This window comes from Psammomys obesus, unplaced genomic scaffold (genome assembly GCF_907164565.1).
Source record: "Psammomys obesus unplaced genomic scaffold, mPsaObe1.curated_primary_1811, whole genome shotgun sequence".
NCBI classification, from domain to species: domain Eukaryota; kingdom Metazoa; phylum Chordata; class Mammalia; order Rodentia; family Muridae; genus Psammomys; species Psammomys obesus.
This window is the reverse complement of record NW_026591816.1, coordinates 6854131-6875537: the sequence shown is the minus strand read 5'-3', so window position 1 is coordinate 6875537 and position 21407 is coordinate 6854131. Positions and strand designations below refer to the sequence as shown.

Here is a 21407-nt window from a genome sequence, read left to right as displayed (position 1 = left end):
TATCTTCTTCCCAAAATGTTGTAGTCATTTTAGTATTTTAGTGCGTGCGTGCATGCATGTGTTTGGCCAGAAGTTGCCTGTAATTCCTTGGAGGCACTTTCTGTCTTCCTTCCTTCACTGTGGAGAAGAGCTCTCACTGGCCTGGCCGTCCCAGCTTAGGTGAGGCTTGCTGGCCAGTGACCTCACAGAGCTGCCTGCCTCTGTCTCTCAGAGCGTGGATCACAGGAGCTCACTGTCACCCCTTGCTTTCAAAAACATATTTGTTTATTTTTAGTTTTATTCATTTGTGTATGCTTATTTATTTTAAATCCATAATACAAGTCTATTCATCTTCTCTTGCTCCTGGCTCTCACTTCACACAATTTTTCCTTAAAATATCATTTGGATTGAGGACATCTACAGCAGCCTGGAACTATTTTCTTTAGTACTTGGTTTTGAGCTCCTTACACAACTGAGAATTCTCTCAGAAAATTCCAACAAAATTTTATCTTCCATGTATGGATATTTTGCCTGCATTTACATCTGTGTACCATGTGCATGCCTGGTGCCCATGGATGGGAAAGGAAGGTGTCAGATCCTGTGGATCTGAAGTCCTAGATGGTAGCTGACATGTGGGGGCTGGGACCCCAACTCTAGTCCCCTCAAAGACCAGGCGGGACTCTTTTAGACTGTGTTTTTTTTTTTAGAAAGATTTCATTTGTGGTAATTTATTTATTTATTATGCATACAATATTCAGTCTGCATGCACTCAAGGACACATTATAGATGGCTGTGAACCACCATGTGGTTGCTGGGAATTGAACTTAGGACCTCTGGAAGAGCGGACAGTGCTCTTAACCTCTGAGCCATCTCTCCAGCCCCCCAGGTGGGACTCTTAATCACTGGGTCTCTCTCCAGGGCCCCAGTTGTTTGTTTACTTGGAGACAGAGTCTCACTGTGCAGCCCTGGCTCTGTAGACCAGGCTGGCCTCTCCCTCACAGAGCTCCACCTGCCTGAGCTTCCCAAGTGCTGGGTTGCAGCTGGTGCTCTTAACCACAGAGCCATCTCGTCTCTTTAGTCCCTACATTTTCAGTTCTTAGCAGTCACATCAACTTTGATCCCCCATCTCCCAGGCTCTGAAGTAGCTAACTTATGGACTTGACATATGTATTTCATCTCCTGCGTAGGGATGAAGTGAGGGGCTAGCCCATCTGCCGGCTACCTCTTTTTTATTTTAAAAACTCTATTTATGGTTCCCTCTGCCCTTGTACCACGAGTCATCGACATCTCTTTTCCCTTACTGACAAACGTCTTGAAAGAATTGTCTTCACATGCTGCATCCAAACTCGGGGCAAATAGATTTACACTGGGTCCTCAATGCTTTGTCTTGAAGATTTTAATATCAAAGTTATATCATTCACATACATACATGTAGGATGCAAGGTACAAAATAGTTTCCCAAGTCAACTCGACTGTGCAAAGATGTTACTATAGGGAAAAAAAAAAAGCCCTGATAGATAATATGTGAAAATTTTTATTTTGCCTCTGGGTAGATGGATAACAAATTTTTTAAAAATTTGCACACACTGAAAAAAGAATAATTTAATTTCACATTATAACACATTGATATGTAACTTTAAAGATCCTCTACTTACACTTTGAAAAAGGTGGCAGAAATCTTGAGGCGAGAAGCTACCGGCGGGTGTAGAGGTCGCAACCTTCCTGGCGCGCTTCCGGTTGCCTTGGTAACAAGCGCCAGGTCACCTCTTCCCACAGTTCCGCGCTCCTGCCTACTTCCGGTGCCGGGGCTCCGCCCGAATCTTTCCGGAAGCAAACCCTGGTAGCCGGCGTAGTGGGCAGGCGGTGGCAGGCGCGTGTGCGGCGCTGCGGCAATCGAGTCGGTTCCCTTTCCTGACGCTGGGTAAAGGGATCTGGGCAGTACTGGGTTCCAGACCTGTCGGGCCCACACTGTGACCTCCCATCCGGAGAAATCCGGAAACGGGGTGCAGCGCAATGTTAGAGCCCTGCCCAGCCTGAGGACTGCCCTTGCATCAGTATCCAGGTTTTTTTTAAAGATTATTTTTAATTTTAAGACTTTTAAGTGTAGGAATACATAGTGCGTGCGTGTATTGCCCGAGGAGGCCAGAAGGCGGTCAGGTCTCCTGACAATGGAGTTATAAACTGTTTGTGGGCCACCATGTGGATTCTGGGAATCGAACCAGCGTCCTATGCAAGAGAGCAGTAGGTACTCTTACCCATTGACGATCACCCCAGTCCCTAAAATAGGATATATGTAACTTGATTCGGTGCTCTGCAGTGTAAACACATTTGTTGTAGGCCGTAAATATGATCTTATTTGTAAATTATAAAATGGAATTAAATGTTAAAAAGTTAAAATTGATTAAAATTATTTGTAACTTTGTTCGTTACTGCGATATATTTAACAACTGTGATTTATTTACCATAAAGGTTATTTTTGCAGCCAGGTGTAGGGCAGCATGCCTTTAATCTTAGCACTTGGAGGCAGCGGTAGGCGATTCTCTGATTTTGAGGCCAGCCTGGTCTACAGGACAGCCAGGGCTACACAGAGAAACCCTGCCTCCGATTTAATTTTGCTATAGAAAGACAAAGCAAGCATAAAATAACAACCCTATGGTCCTGTCTGCACGGAGGCAACCACTGTGACTGAGTGCTTTGAAAAGGTCTTTTTTTTTTATGCAGTTAAGATTCAAAACAGAATCAACGGTGCAACTTTGTAATATAAAAATAGTATATTTAATTTTAAAAGACTACATAGTTGTACATGTATCTTTATACTTGAACATTTAATCTGTTTCTTTCCTTTTCACTCTGAATTAGTTACCTTGTGGGTTTTTTTTTTTTTTTTTTCTTTTTTTTTTTCTCCCTAGGGCCTTGCGCTTGCTAGGCAAGCACTCTACCACTGAGCTAAATTCCCAACCCCTTCACTCTGAATTAGTGCTGTAGCCTGGAAATAAAGTTTTAGAGAGAGAAATGATCTTCCTTCCCTCCTTCCTTCCTTCCTTCCTTCCTTCCTTCCTTCCTTCCTTCTTCCTTCCTTCTTCCTTCCCTCCCTCCCTCCCTCCCTCCCTCCCTCCCTCCCTCCCTCCCTCCCTCCCTCCTTCCTTCCTTCCTTCCTTCCTTCCTTCCTTCCTTCCTTCCTTCCTTCTTTCCTTGAGACAGAGTCTTAGGTAGCCCTAGCTGGCCTGGACCTTGGCAGGTAGACCAGTTTTCCTAAACTCAGAGAGAACTGCTGCTCCCTGGTCCCTGAGTTCTGGGATTAACAGTGTACACTCACAGAGAACCATGAGTGTGCTTCCTGCCACCACACCTGGCCCTCTTGCTTTTTGTATTTTCTTTAACTCATTTGTGTTTGTACTTCCCTGCTTCTCACAGAATGCCATTTCATTTCTTTCCTGCAGGTAAATTGTATATGAAATGATACAGGTGGCACTGAAAAGCTATTCAGCCTCTTAAAGTTAATTTTTGTGATTACAGAGGTAATGCATAGGCTGGAGAGATGGATGGCTCAGAGGTTAAGAGCACTGGCTGCTCTTCCAGAGGATCATGAGTTCAATTCCCAGCAACCACATGGTGGCTCATGACCATTTAAAATGAGATCTGGTGCCCTCTTCTGGCGTGCAGGTATACATGCAGGCAGTACATTGTATATATAATAAGTAAATGCAAAAAAATCTTTTAAAAAAAGAGGTAATGCATACTTATTGTAGACATTAAGGAAGTTTAGGAGCCAGGGAAATGGCTCAGTAGGCAAAGCACTGTAGGGTGAGCATGAGGACTTGAGTTTAGTCCCCAGGACACATCTCTTGCTGGGTGTGGTGTGGTCCTTAGGCCTTCATACATGTACACCCAAACGTGCGTGCATGTGCTCGTGCTCTTACAGAGGACCTGGGTTCAGTTCCCGGCACCCAGATAGTAGCTTATATCCATAATTCCAGTTCCAGGGAACCCAACACCCTCTTCTGACCACTTTGGGCACCAGGCACATGCAGCCAAAACACTCATACACATTAAAAAAATAAAAAATAAAAAAAGTTTTAGTTTAGTTAGAAAAATAAAGCATGCATATATGGAAAGTTCAGCTCAGTTAATTTGGAATGCTAGAAGAAAACCTGCTGTCCTGGTTTGCTTCTCTGGCTGTAATCAAACACTGACAAAAAATAACCTGCGAGAGGAGGGTTATAGTCCATCATCAAGGAGAGCTGGGGCAGGAGCTGGAGGAAGAGCAGAAGCCAACACCATGGAGGAGGAACCCTTCTTACTGGCTTGCTCCTGTGGCTTCCGGCCTGCTTAGCCTACTTTCTTTGTTGTGTTTTTTTGTCTTCTTCTGTTTTGAGACAGGGTCTCACTGTGTAAACCATGCTGGCCCAGAAATCTCCATGTACACCAGGCTGGCCCAGAAATCTCTTTGTATAGCAGGCTGGTTCACAAAGACAACCTCTCTTCCTCAGTTCTGGAATTAAAGGTCTGTACCACCATACCCAAACCACAGCCTGCTTTCTTACATAACCCAGTACCAGAAGTGGCACCGCCCACAGTGGGCTGGACCCTATCCCACCAACCATTGATCAAGAAAATAACCCCATAGACTTTTCTTCAGGCCAGTCTGATGGAGGCATTTCCTCACTTGAGTTCCCTCTTCTCAGGTGATCCCAGCTGTGTTTTGTTGTCTTGACAACAAAACTAACCAGCATATGTAGAAAAGATTTAAAATGCTACTTGAAATGTGACTCCAGTTCATAAATAAAAATGCAAGCTAAAAGAAAAAACCAAAATGCAATATTATTCCAGAAACCATTTTGTGATACTCTTTACTAAAGGAACTGAAAGAGAAAACTAAAAGTAAACCAAAATCTCTGTTACTGTTAAGTATTAGAACACCTCAACTTACAGTCTTCTAAATTTTCTTCCTATGCATGGTGGAAGGGCATGCGTGTGTGTGTGTGTGTGTAAGAGCAACAGTTGCTCTCAACTGCTGAGTCATCAGTCTAACCTCATTCTATCTTGTTTTATTTTTAAAGATTCATTTATTTATTATGTATAGTGTTCTGCCTATGTGTATGCCTGCAGGCCAGAAGAGGGCACCAGATCTCATTATAGATGGTTGTGAGCCATCATTTGGTTGCTGGGAATTGAACTCAGGACTTCTGGAAGAACAGCCAGTGTTCTTAACCTCTGAGCCATCTCTCCAGGCCCCACTTTCTGTTTTTTTTCTTAAGAGGTGGTCTTATGTATCCTAGGCTGGCCTTGACCTTGCATTGTAGATGAGGAAGACATTGAAGGTCTCTGATCCTCATGTTTCTCCCTGCTGAGTGCTGACATTACAGGCACACTTTGCCACCATGTCTGCCTATGTGGTAGAACTGGGACTTCATGCATATCAGGCAAGAGCTCTGTCACTTGAGTTACACCTTTGGCCTCCTTCTGTAGCTGGATAAATTAGCTTTGCTGAGCTCACTCCTACCTGTAAATTAGGGTTGATAACATTTGCAAGGTTGTAATGAGGATTGGAAATAATATACGTAAATGAAGCTCAATAAAAAGAATCTACTGTTTGGTTTATGGCTTTATTAGTCTGTAAGTGCAGGTGTTCATATTTGTATAATATTTCAAATGAGTGAATGCCCTGTGCTTCCCACTCAACTCGTGTTTACTGAGCACCTGAGACACCTAAGTGCGTTTATAATTCTTAAGTCCTTGTGCGCCTGATTTTCTTAGATAATTTTCCTACATAAAACCTATGCTGTGGTCCAACTTCAGAAATTCCTTTGTTTTCTCAGACTCTACCATCCTGCCCAGTCCATGGCAGCAGGTGCTGAATAAATGTGTGAGCTAAGCTGTATAATTTAGTGCGTGTGTGTGAAACACAAATTAGCTAACACCTGGAAGTCTGTCATGAAGGCACTAACAGAGTACTTTGACCTGCAGGTCAGACAACATTAGTTTTGAGTAAGCGGTGTTGGGAATGCCCTGGGAAGCTGATTATGGGCACTGAAGGTAAAGCCTGCGAGACAGACACAGTGAGAGTTGAGGTTTGGAGGTAGCGGTGAGGTATGTATCTTATTATCAGTTATTTGTGCCAGCAAGAGTGGGGTTGATGAAGGGTGCCAATGAGCTACATTTTTATATGACCAACCAGTCTTTTCCAGTCGTCTCTGAAAACACTGCCTTTTATTTGGTGTGAGTGGGTAGTGCGAATGGGAGAAACAGCAGGTCAAGGGGTGGGATGTTGGCAGAAGTCTTTAGCAGCAGAAGGGAATTCAGTGGCCAGCATTGGCCTGGAGGAGAGGATGTGTCCAGGGTGATACCTTGGCAGCTCAGGAGGCAGCAGGAGGCGGCAGGAGGCTGAGAAGACCGGCCAACCACGCCTACGAGCAGCAGCAATAGCCAAGATGGCCACGAGGCTCCGCCCATTCCCGCCCCGCCCCGCCCCGCCCCGGTAGTTCGTCCTCTTCGGTGCTGGCTGGCCGACAGTGCGGCGGTGTTGGAAGCGGCAGCCCCGGGACGGCCTGAGGAGTCCTGCCGTCGCATGGCGGGAGCTCCGGGCGGCGGCGGGCCGGGCCCTGCGGCGGGGGAGCCGCCGGCCCGCGGGGAGCGCCAGCGGGGCTTCCTCTCCAGCCTCTTCGCCCGGGACCAGAGTTGCCCGACCATGCTCCTGGAGACGCTGGAGACGAGTAGGAGCCGCGACCTGGAGCCTGGGGACGGGGTGGCACCGGACCCCACTGAGCCCAGGGCTCCTCTGCGGTCCCAGAGCTGCGTGGGCGGGTGGGGGCGCGGCCTCCGGCACCTTTCCTGCGTGTGAACGCACAGGCCGGGAGGCTGCCCTTTTGGGTCACACTAGTTTCTTATGTAAGTTACACGGCAGCATGCGCTGTAGGGTGGCGCTGAGAGATAGAAGGAACTCTGTTAATAAGGCGGTTCTACTTCTGCCTCTGCATCCTTCCCTGGGGTGGGTGGGGGGGATTCTTTAGCCTTCATCCATTGCTAGAATAGAAACTTTTCCGTGTTTATGTTCCTAAGTGTATTTTGCTAGGGAGAGGTCTTGTCTTCATCATATTCTTTATTTTTAAAATTATTATTATTTACAATTTATTCACTTTGTATCCCTTATCTTCCCCTATTCCCCTCCCCTAGTCCACTGATAGGGGAAGTCCTCCTTACCTACTGTCTGACCCTAGTCTATCAGGTCTCATTAGGGCTGCCTGGATCCTCTTCCTCAGTGGGCTGGCAAGGTCGCTCCTGCTCCCCTTACTTGGGTACCCAAATAGAGCCTGAGCTGCCCATGGGCTACATCTGAGCAGTGGGATCTAGGTCCTATCCATACATGGTCCTTGGAGGCCCACGACCTCCAAAAGGTTTATTATTGCCTCGGGGTCAGGCAGACACATGGCTTCCCACTGAACAATTTCTCTCCAGTTCCAGGGACACCACTTTGCCCCTTTGCATTGGCATAGATTGCCTGTCTACATTAGGTTTATTTAGGAAAATAAGAGTTAAATGTATTTGTCCCAAATAATAAAGTTACTATTTTATAGCAGAATCAGTCATAATTCAAGGCAACTGATCAAAGGCTTTACTGTCCTCTTTAAAATTTTCTTGTTTAGATACTTTATTTTTGTATATGATTGTTTTGTTTGCATGCACCACGCGCATTTTTGGTGAGCAAGGCCTGTGAGCCACTTTGTGGGTGCTGGCACCTGAACTCAGGTCCTCTGTAACAGGAACCAGTGCTCCTCACCCCTGACCTATCTGTTTTAGTGCCCTCTTTTCCCCCCAGGGGTGAGGGTGGAGCTCAAGGCCTTGCACTTGGTAGATGAGGCTCTACCACTGTTCTCAATCCTTTTTTTTTTTTTTAAAGATTTATTCATTTTGTATACAGTGTACTGCCTGCATATACACCTGCATGCCAGAAGAGGGCACCAGATCTCATTACAGATGTTTGTGAGCCACCATGTGGGTGCTGGGAATTGAACTCAGGACCTCTGGAGGAGCAGCCAGTGCTCTGAGCCATTTCTCCAGCTCTGTTCTCAATCCTTAACTGCCTTTTCTTCTTCTTCTTATTGACAATAGATCATACTCTTCCACTTGCCAGCCCCCACTGGCAAATGCTTTGGTTGGCAGGTCCCATTTGGAATGCAGCACTCAGAATGGGGCATGATGTTACACAGAGCACAGAGTAGTACTGCCTTCCTCTAGTCTAGGCAGCATGCTGTGTTTTTCTAACTGTGTCCCAGCATTCTCCTGGTCTCCTGATACATGCTGTAATACAGTGTTAGTCATTGAAACAAAACCAATCTTGGTACTGTTCTGGTATTTGTGTTAATGTTTTGTTTTATTCAAGACCTGATTTGGTGCTAATGTACATGTTTGATAGCCATTTTCAAAAGTTTTAAGGTAGCACTTGTGTGTTAATTTTGTGATGTCTGCTATTTGGATGACTTAATTTGTGCTCCGCTTTCTAATAAGCGTACTTAATCTCTTTGCAGATCCATATGTTAAGCTTCTGCTTGATGCTATGAAACACTCAGGTTGGTAAGTACATCTTTTTAAAAGTCACTGTCTGTTGTGGAGGCCCCAGGACTGAAACCGCAGAACTGCTGTGCTTGGGGTTTCTCCCCTTGGACTACAAAGCGCTCTCCGTCAACAGGGGCGGCCACGTGGTCTCCAGCTGGGCCTGTTCTCTCCTGCCGTCTTCTGTCCCATTTCAGTCTCTGGCTGTACTGTTCAATTTGAATATTAGTAAAGTCAATGCTCACAGTCTCATAGACCTCATAGACCTCAGAGAGGATTAGAGGAATTTACTTTGGATGTCTGGGTCTCATCACTGACCAGATGGCAGGACTGTCACTTTTCCAGTGTGGTCCTAGTGTGGTGACCTTGCTTGATGGAATCTGGATAGAATTTGAGGTGGTATGGACTCTGCAGAGACAGTCTCTCCTATGCTGCTGCTGAGAGGACTGAGCCCTGACTGTTAAATGGCTTGCCAGGTCGTGTGTGTTAGTCGTGGGAGGGCTGTGCCCAGTGGTCTGAGGTGTCCGGCTGGGCTGCTTCCTTCATACCCAGTGCTTACACCTCTCCATGCCCTACAGTGCTGTGAACAGAGAGAGACACTTTTCCTGCGAAGCCTGTGATGGAAATGTCAGTGGAGGTTTTGATGCGACAACGTCTCAGGTGGGCTTCTTTGCTGAATTGTTTTCTTCCTTTTACTCCCTTCAGATACTCGCTGAACACTTTTCACGGGCCAAGCATTCTATCTGGTAGATTTTGCGTAGGACTTTAAAAAAAAAATCACTCTCAGTCCTCCTCATAAGGAGTGCTGCTCTTTCGAGGGGGATAAGAGGTGAACTCAAACCTCTTAGGTTAGGAAGTTTGAGGCCCTTTAGAACATTGCCTGGTGGTAAGTTCCTGTTGCTGTGATTTACACAGAGGAAAAGAGTTAGCCTCGCTTACTGTGTCAGTCCCGGGTCCCTTGACCCCATTGCCTTTGTGTTGTGTGCATGGGACTATACCTACTGACATCAGTGTCAAATAGCCTCCTCACACCCAGTGATTCCACTTCCCTCCACTGGGCCCCCCTTCTTGTAGTACCCAGGTTAACCATCCTTTGGGCAGGAGAGAGCTGGGCAGAGCACTGGCTGCTTTTCCACAGGACAGGTTCAGTCCCCAGCACCCGCACGCCTGCTCAGAGCCATCAGGAACTCCAGTCCCATGGCACCAGCACCCGCATCTGGCGCCTGCAGGCACTGCATGTGGTGCACAGACACGCAATGTCAGCATGCAGACATGAGGTGCGTGTGGGGAACTAGCTCTTTAACACCTGGACCTGTGGAGGATAGGCAAGGCCCAAACTATGCAAGTCACCACAACAGGACAGTGAGGTGTTGACTGACAGCGACGCCTGGCTCAGCTGGGAGATGCAAAGGCAGAGAAGAAGTGCTGTTAACCAGAGTAGGATCCGCAGGCTGTTAGTGTGCCGTGCAGTTCAGCTGGACGGGGGAGACGCGTGGGAAGTCGTGGGTCTAGAACCGGAAACTGTGAGCTGAATGGTGGGCAGCTGTGAGTCCTGGAGTAGAAGGTGAGTCATAAACGGAGGAGTGAGAGTTTACATGTTACATAGATCATGCCTGCGTCCACCTTTTAGAATGGAGATGACAGTTAAATTGGTTATCAGATTAGTTACCTGGAGTAGAGTTGTTTGTAATGGGGCATACTCGCTTGTGAACATTCAATTTTATGAGTAATTTTAAGTCCCTGGGGGGTTTTGACAGTAATGGAGGCAGAAATGGATCATGTGACAAGATGAAGGTAGTTGAAGGTATTGCATGTAACGCTTCCAATTGGAATATATCATCAACATTTGACTCCACTAAAATACTTGGTGCTGGAGAATTTAATGTGCAGTCTGTTATTCCTAACTCTTTTCGTAATTAGGGTGGCACTGTGGTTTTAGAGGAAGATTTGAGGTGGAATCCCAGTCCCTCTGCTTGTCAGCTGTTGCTAATCGCATTGACAGCTTTGAAAAGCTCTGGATGAGTTTGTCCACTCCCTGCAGTGACTATGAGGAGTGAGTGTTTTGGGAGCTAGGGCCGTAGCTCAGTTGGTAGTGGCCTTGCCTGCCATACACAGCACCTGAGCTCAGCCCCTGATGCTGCAAGATCCCTTCTTGGTGGCATATACCTGTAATTCTAGTGCTCAGGAGGTGGAGGCAGTAGACTCAGAAGTTCAAGGCCATCCTCAGCTACGTAGAGAGTTTGCCAGCTGGACTAGAGGCCCCAACTCGGGGGAAAAAAACAAAGTAAACATTTTGAACTCTGAACTCTCGGCAGTGTTAAACACAGTCGCACACTATTCCATCCTATTTTAAATTGTAATTTTCATTCCGAAGTCTTCCATTTATCCAGATCTGAAGAGTGTGTTCTCAGGACTTCAGAGAACCATGTGGTCCTCTTGAATCACATCCTTAGCCTGGCTGTGGGCTTTATTCGCTGCTTTTCTGCGTGCTTTTCCCACCCACATGCGCACATGTCTCATGGAGACACTTGCTTTTGTGCTTCGTACGTAGACCACTTTGAGTTATATGGAATGTTTTGTACACACAGCATGTGAACATACATCTTTGTGGTTCTGTGAAGCATAAAATTGTACATAAATAGCCCCTGTAAGTTAGTTGTTTGGATCATCACTGAGTTTTTTCCATGCCACTGTGTGCCCTCTCTGGTTTAACTTCCCTGTTATATACTGTTCCACCGTATGTTTGCATTTACCTCATCTAATACTTTGTAATTGTGTGCGGTAATGCCGTAAATATTCTTGAACCTTCTCTCTTGGTGACATTTGCAACTTTCTCAAAGATAGAAGTCTCTGAGCAGAATCGCAGGGTCATAGAGTATACAGAACGGTGGCTGTTTCGCAGGTTCACACACATTCTCCTGGTTGCTCCTTTGCTGCTGTCCTGTCAGCTCTTGAGGTCCCACAGTCCTTCTTTTCTTCCTCTGTCTTCTGTCGAGGGGATCTGTTAGTGGTTATTTTAAAAATGTGTTGCAGTTTCTCCCTTAACCTGGCTAGCACTCAAATAATTGAGACTGGACTATTATGTTTATTTGACAAGTGTTATGGCACAAGAACTGAATAGTATTAATCTGTTTTAACCCTCTAAACTAACCTGGCTTCCTCCCAGGGTAAATCCCTGAGATACTTGCATTTTTTTCGCCTTCTCTGCCCCAGATTCTCTCTCTTGATGTTTCCTGGACCTTTCCTCATGGCTGGCTGAATTCTTCACTACCTTTCTTTCTCTCCTCTTCTGGCTGGCCGGAAGTCCAGCTATATTCTCTTTCCTACTCAGTCATTGGCTGTTGGGGGAGAAGTGTTTACACAATATTGAGATGGGATTCTTGGAACAAGGATTGCAACCAGATAGGGGGCACAGAAACCAGCATTTGAGTCTTTACACAGCCCTCAGTAACATGCCTACTGGGGGTCTTGTTCTTCTTTCAGGTCAGAGTTGTGTTTGGCGTGCTCTATCTATGTATTCAAATACTCACTTAGCACTTACTGCTTGGATTGTCTTAAAGTCACATTAGACCCGGTATGTCCAAGTTCACACTTGTGATTTCTACCGTCCCCTCTCTTCACTCAGTCTGCTTTGTTAGGGTTTCTTTTCACCTCCTTCCTTCTTTTCCTTTCACTCTTTTTGATACAGGGTCTGGTGTAGCCTTGGGCTGGCATCTTGTGTAGCTGAGACTATGTACTTCTGATACCCCTGCCCATGTGGGGTCACATGCATGCACCGTCACACTCACCTTGGTTTTATATATCTCGGTAGATGTTTCTGCAATTTAGGCCAGAAATTTGTAGATACTTCTGGTTCCTTCCTCATTTTTAATTCATCACCAAATTGTGTTCAGTTTATCATCTAAATCGTCTTTCAGCCCCCACCAATCTTGCCTAAGGACCTCACCTTTAGTCTCTTGCCTAGAATGCCACATTGGCCTCTGTCTGGTTTCTTTGACCCCACCTTTGGTCATCTCCCATTCATTCTTTTGGCTGTAGTTTTAAGGGTAAACACAAAAGCATGCCCCTGTTCAGTGCTCCCTCCAGAGGCTGCCAGAATATAGACAGGGTCTGTGTGGCTTGGTGTCCGCCCACGGTAGCAGCCTGACTCAGGCTGTGGCCTGCTCTGCTTCTGTCCCTGCTTCTAGCTTTTTATATGTTCTGCTCCTTCAGGCCTTCCTTACCCCTTTGCTCTTGTCCTTCCCTTTCCTCTCCTCTGTTTAAATTTAGCTACTACTCATTCTTAGCTCACGTCTTTATTTTATTAGCTTTTTCAATAAAGTTTTAGTTATTAAGTATTTTTTTTTGAGATTGTAAGTCTAATTATATCATTTCCCCTTTCCCTTTCCTCCCTCCAAACTCTCTTAACTACCCCCTCCACTGCTCTCTTTCAAATTTAAGTCTTCATTTTTATTTTATCTGTATGGCTGTTTTGATTGTAAGTCTGTGCACTGTGTGTGACAGGTGTCCACAGAAGCCAGAAGAGGGCATCCGACCCCTTGGAACTGCAGTTGCGGATAGTTGTGAGCTGCCTTGTGGGTGCTGGGAATTAAACTTGGGTCTTCTGGAGAACAGCTATGCTCTTAACCAGTGAGCCATCTCTCCAGCCCTGTTTGTTTATTTTTGAGATAGACTCTCTGGCTCAGGCTGGCTTGAACTCAAGGTATAGCTGAGGATGACATGAACCTTCAATCCTCCTGCTTCTGCTGCCCGTGGTGGAATGGCATGAGTGGCTTGCTGTGCCAGGCTTATGCCATGCTGGGGATAGAACCCAGGGCCTGATCCATGTTGGGCATTCTTCCACCCAGCTACACCCCTAGCCCCATAGGGCTGAGTTTAAACATTCCTAACACAGAGAAACCTGTCCCAGCTGTGCAGATCAGGCCTGGTGTTCTCATAGTATTTGCTCGGGACTGTCACCACATGTATTGATCATCTTGATGAGTATTTATTAATTTGTCTTCGTCAGTAGATTCAAAGTCCCTTACTAGGCCTTAATGAATGTTAGTTGAGTAAGTTAGTGTTGAATGTACACAAAGTCCCTGTTACCTACCGAGTGTCAGGCCTGTGGTAAATGTAGCTGCTGTGATTAGGACCCTGTGTCTCCCTTATTCTTACAGGGTCCCGCCTCAAGCGCCACTGGCCCTCTGGTCTCCTTTCTGACCACCTCTGAGGCTTTCCTGGGGAAGTTTCTTCATTCATGGATGGGAATGATGGCAGCGGTTTTCCCTCACTGCTGGCGCTGAGACTTTACATATGTTCTTACCTAACCGTCTAGTTCCCTGATGATAATTCTCTCCGGCATATGGTTGAGGAAACTGAGGCACAGAGAGGCTAGGAAACTTGCTTAAGGATCTGGAGGGATGGCTCCGAACACTTGGTACTCATTCAGGGGACCAGAGTTCACATCTCGGCAGCCTCTTCGGTGGTTCGGGGTCGCCAGTAACCTCAGCTTTAGGGAGTGTAAGACCCTCTTCTGGTCTTTGTGATGACCCAAACTCATGTCCGTATTAATCCCTAACGTAGTTGAAAAGAATATAAAAAAATTTGCCAGCTTGCTAAGTTAGCAGGGCCTGGAACTGCTCTTTAAATATATCTGTTCCTTCCTAAGGCCATTCTTAGAACCGCAGCACTGTGGCATCCAAGGCAGACTGGTGTGGTCAGCTGAGGGGCTGCATCTGAACACGTTCCTGATTGGAGGGGCTGGCATGGCCTGGAGATTGGAGGGGCTGGCATGGTCTGGAGGGAAGCCCAGGGAGGGCTTAGTCACCAGATGTGCGATATGGGGGAGAAAGGGGGTGGAGGCTTCCAGGAGGTGTCCATGTGTGAGAGAAAGTGGGATCCACAGAAAGGGCAGGGTTTAGAAATGAGCGAACCTCTCTTATTTTGGTGTCTTCTAGATTGTTTTGTGCCAGAATAATATCCGAAACCAGGCTCACATGAGCAGGGTGGTCACCCATGAGCTCATCCACGCATTTGATCACTGCCGGGCGCATGTCCACTGGTTCACCAATGTCAGACATTTGGCATGCTCAGAGGTGAGGTTCATCATGAGAGACATTTATTTTCCCCAGAACACGGAACTTTTTATTTAAATACAATTTATTTATGCAGATTCCTATTCTTGCTGTTGTGACTTTAGCATAGTGTCTTTGCAGAATTGCTGTAAATATTATCTTAAAGGCCTAATAATGGTGTCAACTGATTTAAATCATAGTAAATCATACTTACCCTGGGACAGAGTGAGGGCTATGGATTTAGAAAAATAAAATGATTGATTTTTATTTTTGGGATTTGAACTCAGGGCCTCTTGCATACTAGTCAAACACTGCTGCTAATGAACTACATTTGCAGCCTTGGATTTCCTCTTGCAGTGCCGGGCCAGAGCCCAGGGCCCTGTGCGTGCTGGGTAGACAGCCCATCGCTGTGTGGTGTCCCAGTTGTTCCAGTTCTCCCTCAGTCTTCACAACAATCTGCTGAGGAGGGCAGTTATCCTTGCCTTCTGTGTGTGCTTCTGTATGAAGCAGTCATTTGGATTTTAGAGGTAGCGGCAGAGCCGGGTTTACCAGAATCCTCAACCAGCCTGCGCATTTCGTAGTCAGAGTCATTTGCCCTGGAGTAATACATTCAGTCTCAAGAGTACAACGTAAAAAGATATTTATCTGTAATGATTTTGGGTACTCTCAGAAGACCATATGCTCCTAGCGGGGAATATGTGTTTCTACTTGAATTTCATTGAAGAATAGTTATAATGAGTAACTGAGGAATTAACAAATCTCAAGCATGGACCCTCTACTGTAGGCTGTTTTCTCCTCCCCTGGAAATCAATACTTGCCCCACTGCATGTGCGCTAGCCCTGAGTTTTAAGTAGGCCTCTGTCCAGCATCCCGAGAGTAATGCCTGAAAGCTAACCCGTGTTTAGTGCCGTGAGCTCCTCAGAGGATGCAGCTTTGTAATTGTAGAGGAGCAAGAAGTGGACCACCTCTTGGCCGTCAGTTACCAAAACTGTGGCTAAAGGCTGTGCCGTGGATGGGGTAGTCTCAGGACTTAGAAAAAACTCTATTGTCAGCAGAAAGCAGAAAATGTGCTAACGTCTGTGTGATGGTCTTCATCTTTGAACTTTTCTATCATGTATCAGGATGCAGTCAAGGGCCTAGGGGAGGCTAGGCTGACTGAGGCTTGAGGCCCAAGACTGAAGTTTGGGTTGTGGCCGAGTCACATGCTAGTTGTAGGGACCTTCTTTGGAAGAATGCTTTCTTGAAGTATTTTGGTAATCTCTAGGAGTGTTTGTATCTTCTAGAGCTCATGGTCTTTAACTGTGAGGTCCAATTCTCTGACCCTTTGTTCCAGAAAGAATTTATTTCTATCTATGAGGTAAAGTTTAGAAAATTCCCTTTGGTGGGCGATTGAGCTCTGCTGCCCAGGACCCCTGATTTGTGTAGCATGTTCTTGGAAATTATCTAGGAGAAAGTCTCAGATACACGCTGACTTCTTGTTCTTTTCAGTTTTAAACGTTGGCTGGCTGTGGAGAGACAGGGAGTCTCTTTGCCTCTCACTTGCACTCTGTGTTTCTGACAGATCCGAGCGGCAAGCCTCAGTGGAGACTGTTCGCTTATGAATGAAATCCTCAGGTTTCGATTTGGATTGAAACAACACCATCAGGTAAACATGCCCGTGGAATCACTGACTCCTGGGAGTGTCACGGGCAGAAGTAGTGAGTAAAGGAAGCAAACACACTTAGGATCAGGAAGTGCCTACATGAGCAGGAAACACGCTATGTACTGTTTAAGTTGATTGGAATTAGTTTTTCTTCATAATCACGGATTAGCCACGCGACTGCCTGGCAGGAGAGCTGTGACCTTGCTCCGGGGCAGTTAAGAAAAGAAAAAGACCTTATTTTATTTTATGCGTCTGAGGATTTCATCTGCACGGATGTGAGTGCACCGTATTCATGCACAGTGCCTGTGGAGCTCAGAAGGCCACGTGGGCTCCTAGGACGCGCAGCTCCACATGGCTGTGAGCTGCCTGGGAGTACTGGGAACCAAGCCCGGGTCCTCTGTAAGTACAGTGAGTCCTCTTAAATGCTGCGTTCCAACTCTGGGACAGACAAAGAATATAAGTGAAATCATGGCCTGTGTCCGTTGTATCCTAATAGTCCTCTGGCTATATTTGCATGTAATATATAAGGTAAAATTGACCCCTTGTCAACTTGACATGTGATACTTAAAGACATAACCTTTCCTTTTTTGGTTCGTTCCCAAGATCTCAGAATAATAAATATCACAAAAAGAAAACAGACTACAAATTTAAAAGTCCCACAGTCTATCAATTCAAATTCTTTAGAGGGTCAGTCTTTGGCCAAGCAGTGGTGGTGTATGCCTTTAGTCCCAGCACTCAGAAGTTCTAGGCCAGCCTGGTCTATAAAGCGAGTTCCAGGGCAGAGAAACCTTGTCTTGGAAAACCAAAACTAAACCCAAACCCCAAAAATGTTTATTCTCTGTAAAATTTGAAAGTTTCTTAAAATCCAAAATCTCTTTTAAAAATATAAAGTCTTTCAACTTTTGGCTTTAATAAACACACACACACACACACACACACACACACACACACACACGAAAACTAAGTACTTTCTTGCTTCAAGAGGGAAGAACCAGGGCACACTGACAATCTGAACAAAGCAAAACCAGACTCCCAACAGTGTAAGTCAGTGTCCAGTGTCTGGATTTGGTCACTGTCTTCCGGGCGCCTCCAAAGGCCTGAGGCACTTTACCTGCCCTGTCTTCTGCAGCAAACAGCTTGTGCAGGCTCCACTCCGCTGCTTTGAGGTCGTCCCTGGTACTGGCATCTCCAAAATGCTGGGGTCTTCTCCTGCATCTGGGCTCTCTTCATGATGCCAAGCCTCAGCTTTCCTCGATGACTCCCTCAGTCCTGGGGTTTCCACTGCTCCACTGACTGCAGCTTCACCAGTGGCCTCTCCCGGCTTTTCACAGTGCCTTGCAAGCCTCAGCTGTTCTTCGTGACCCTTAGTGCTTTAAGAACCCATTCCACCTGAAGACTCATACACTGCCAAGTTTGCTGACCGCACAAGGACAGCCGTGCCCATCTCTGAACACGGCTTGCGTGTGCTGACTCTGAGGAAACACTTGCCAGAAGATTTCACCTCAGCGGTTCTAGTCTCTTGTTATTGACAGCTAATTGTTCAGCCCCAGCTAACCAGAACCACAGCACCCACAGGCCCCAGGCTCTGTCCACACATGGGACAAAGGCTGGTCACAGGTCCCCTGTGGGAAGAACTTGCTGGGCCACTTCATGAAACACAGTGGCACAAGGATGGCAGTTTCGGCCAGGTGCGAAGGGATGGACGTGGCATGACAGGAGGATGTTCCCCAGTGGGGAGTTCTGGCTGGGGGTGGAGAGTGGCCCAGAGATGTGCTCTTTCTGAGTGGTCTCTCTGGAGTCCAGCCTTGTGTGGTGGCTTCAGTAGTCAGTTCTGGCTCATGGTGGAGGGGAGTACCATGATTTTCCTCCTGTTGAGTGAGCCGAAGTCCAACTAGAGAGCTGTTGGTTACCACCAAGGTGTGTGTCCACTACTGCGCCCTTCGGGATGTCGTGCAATGCTGGCCATTGTTTTAGCTTGTGGACATTATAGCTGGGGAAGACTGTTGGTTGCTTCTCTCCCTTGGAGCCTTGCATGGCTCCTCCTGGTACCATGAAAGCTAGTGGTCAGGGAGGCGGTCAGGCAGTCCAGCTCAGATCCTCCGGGTCTGAAGTGCACAGTGTCTTCAGCAATAGGACTCACCTGCACCTCTGGGGGCAGCCAAGGGCAACAGGCTGTTTTGGGACCAGCAACTCACCGCTTCTCAAGTTTGGTGTTGGGGCTTGTATTATATAGTCTTTGGCTCTTGGAGGGAGCATTGTCAGCCCAGATGGGAAAATTTCATTTAAATTATGTGTATATTATAGTTCTTGTAGGCTCTTTTCCAAGAGCCATTATTTTACTGGCTCTGGGTAGTTGCTAAATTTACATATACTATATGTAAATCTAGTAGTTTTAGGTAGATATAGTATAATTCCTTATGATTCTTAAAGACAGTTTTTCTGTTATTTTACCCTCTTTCTGTATTCCCTTATTCCCTTATTCTCTAATTAAAAGTACCCTCCCTTCCCTTGTTTTTCTCATTTTCCAAGAATGAGTAAATTTCTTTTTTTTTTTTTTTAAGACAGGGTTTCTCTGTGTAGCCTTGGCTGTCCTGGACTAGGCTGGCCTTGAACTCACAGAGATCCACTTGTCTCTGCCTCCCAGTGCTGGGATTAAATGCGTGCACTACTGCCAACTGGCAAGGATGAGTAAATCTTAACTGTGGTCTGTCTTTGGGTCTTCTGACCCTTTGAAGTGTGGATTCCCCCCTCCCCCCACAGGATCTTGTTGTGTGTCTCTGGTTGTCCTTTGGCAAGTGAGCATTTCCAGCTTAAGTGTGCTGACCAGGCTGAAATAAAACTGGGAAAGCAGAATACTTGTGATTATCATCAAAATCACTGTTTATTTTATTTGTTGCTTTTTTGAGTCTAGGCCTTGCTGTTGTTGGTTTTGTTTTGGCCTTATCCTTGAATTTCTGGGAGTACAAGTGTGTGTCACCACATCTGGCCTTTAATTTTAGTTTTAATTTTGAGGCAGTCTTCTTACTCTGTAGCCTAGGCTGGCCTCATACCTTTGTCTCCCGAGAACCGGTGTTATAAGCATGCGCCACCATGTCTTTTGATTGTCCTATATGGACAGGGCACATTCCATTTTTTTGAATTTTAGTTTGGAGGAGAGAGAAATAAATATTTTAAAAGCTCTGTAGGAATTAGAATGACAGGGCCTTACATTTCTTAAAACATGTACGTTTTGGAATTTCAAGACAAGGTTTCTCTGTGGTTATCCTGGACTCACTCTGTAGACCAGGCTGGCCTCAAACTTAGAGATTTGCCTGAGTTTTGAGAATCTGAGGTTGAGAGATTCAAGAGATATTAGGCAAGTTACTCTCATAGTAAAACTGAGGTCTGTAAAACATATATTTAATTTTTCTTTCTGCCTAAAAAAGGAGGCGCTTGCAAGTTTCCATGTCTGTGTGAGTGGTTTCCTGCTGCCTCAGGATAAACAGTAAAAAGTTTACAACCAGTCAGTTGAAAAGTTATGAAGGAGAGGTGTAGAAGGGAAAATTTTTAGTTTTTGTAGAAGATACGATTGTTTTTGTTTTTGTTTGTTTGTTTTGTTTTTTGTTATTGTGTTGTTTTGAGACAGGGTTTCTCTTTGTACCAGACCAGGCTATACTTGAACTCAGAGATCTGCTTGCCTCTGCCTCCTGAGTGCTAGGATTAAAGGTATGCTGCCGCCACCACCTGGCTGATATGCCTTATATTTAGTTATGTGTATGTGTGTGTCTGTGTGTGGGTGTATCACATGTGTGTCGGTGCCTTTGGAGGCCAGGAGGAGGCATCAACTCCCTGGAGCTGCTGGGAACTGAACTTAGGTCCTTTGGTCTCTCCAGCCCCTTGAAATCTATTTTAACTTTAATTATGCAAGGTCAATCAGGACCTTGTCTATGGACTTTTTTTTTTTTTTTTTTTTTTTTTTTTTTTGTGATTTACTGTTTGGCAGACCTGCCTAGTGCTTCAGATGATGACATCTGGTTACATTCTTGAAAAAATAAGAAAATGAACATCTTATTTATGTCTAAATAGTTTTATATTGAACTAATGTACCATGGTTTGGAAGTTGTATTTGTTAATTTTATTTTAATTTTTAGATTAGCAGAAATTAATAAAAGAACAGGAGAAGTGGATCTTTATGATTTATTTTATTTTAATGTGCATTGGTATTTTGCCTGCATGTCTTTCTGTGTGAGGGTTGGATTCCCTGGGTTTGACTTTGAGACAGTTGTGGCTGCTGTGTGGGTGCTGGGATTGAACCTGATTTCTCTGGTAGAACAGCCAGTGCTCCTAACTGGTGAGGCCTTTCTTCAGCCCTGGAGAAATTAATCTTAATTTGGTTTAGGTAATATAGTAAAAGCCACAAAGAAAACCATGTGCTTTCCTTTTCCGTAGACTTGCGTGCGGGACAGAGCTGTTCTTTCTATCTTGGCTGTTCGGAACATCAGCAGAGAAGAGGCCCAGAAAGCTGTGGATGAGGTCTTCGAGTCGTGTTTCAATGACCATGAGCCTTTCGGCCGGATCCCACATAACATGACGTATGCCAGATATGCTCACAGGGACTTTCAGGACCGTGATCGCTATTACGAAAACATATGAAGATGGGCCACTGTGTTCCTGAGCATGTGGGGAAGATGCTCAGGATGTGTGAAGTGTAAATAATCAGTTAGGCTCTGCAGATAACAGGCAGAAGGTGCTCATGTTAGTGGTTGATTACAAAAAACAAAGAGGCAGAAAGGAACTCCTTAAACTGCAAGGCAGTTTATAGCTAATCATTTAGTAAGTAAATAAGGTAAATAAATGACATTTTTGTATTATTTTTTAATGCTTTCCTTTTGTAATTTGTTCTATGAGATTATTTAAAAACTGTTATGAAATCTGTGAAGCAGATTTGTGATGGTGGTGGGTAATCAGGTCAGATCGTTTCCATATAATGAGGTGGTGACATGGTAGGACAGTGGTTGAGAGGCCATGGTTGAGAGATGAAAGTTGGGAATAATTCACTCAAGGCCAGCGTCATTGTCTCAGTCCATTGTGTCTGTATTGGAGGACTTTGACTTAATTTCCGGGGAGCAGTCCAATAATTGGGTCCTTTTTTCTTTTAGATTTTGTTTTTATTGTGTGTATATGCGTGTTTTGCCTGTGTG

General features: G+C 45.5%; 1 protein-coding gene across 6 annotated transcripts; it reads left to right on the top strand.

Annotated features, from left to right (window-relative positions):
• Nucleotides 1-1823: 1823 nt before the first annotated feature.
• Nucleotides 1824-21085, top strand: Atp23 (ATP23 metallopeptidase and ATP synthase assembly factor homolog). 6 transcript variants are annotated; one of them, XM_055612033.1, is made up of 8 exons: nucleotides 1824-2041; nucleotides 4360-4483; nucleotides 5947-6069; nucleotides 8505-8550; nucleotides 9108-9189; nucleotides 14469-14606; nucleotides 16147-16230; nucleotides 20656-21085. In XM_055612033.1, the coding sequence occupies exons 4-8, from the start codon at nucleotides 8534-8536 to the stop codon at nucleotides 20857-20859; spliced, it is 525 nt and encodes a 174-aa protein (XP_055468008.1). In that variant the 5' UTR covers nucleotides 1824-2041; nucleotides 4360-4483; nucleotides 5947-6069; nucleotides 8505-8533; the 3' UTR covers nucleotides 20860-21085. The 6 variants fall into 6 exon arrangements, with proteins under 6 accessions (XP_055468008.1, XP_055468006.1, XP_055468004.1 ...); XM_055612031.1 differs by having other exon boundaries at nucleotides 1824-2224; XM_055612032.1 differs by lacking the exon at nucleotides 1824-2041 and adding an exon at nucleotides 3496-3642.
• The last annotated feature ends 322 nt before the right edge of the window (nucleotides 21086-21407 follow it).

Coding starts and splice junctions, on each gene's coding strand:
- Atp23 (XM_055612028.1), top strand. CDS start 6,548: ATGGCGGGAGCTCCGGGCGGCGGCGGGCCGGGCCCTGCGGCGGGGGAG. Junction 8,551..9,107: donor GCTATGAAACACTCAGGTTG/GTAAGTACATCT, acceptor CATGCCCTACAG/TGCTGTGAACAGAGAGAGAC. Junction 9,190..14,468: donor TTGATGCGACAACGTCTCAG/GTGGGCTTCTTT, acceptor GGTGTCTTCTAG/ATTGTTTTGTGCCAGAATAA.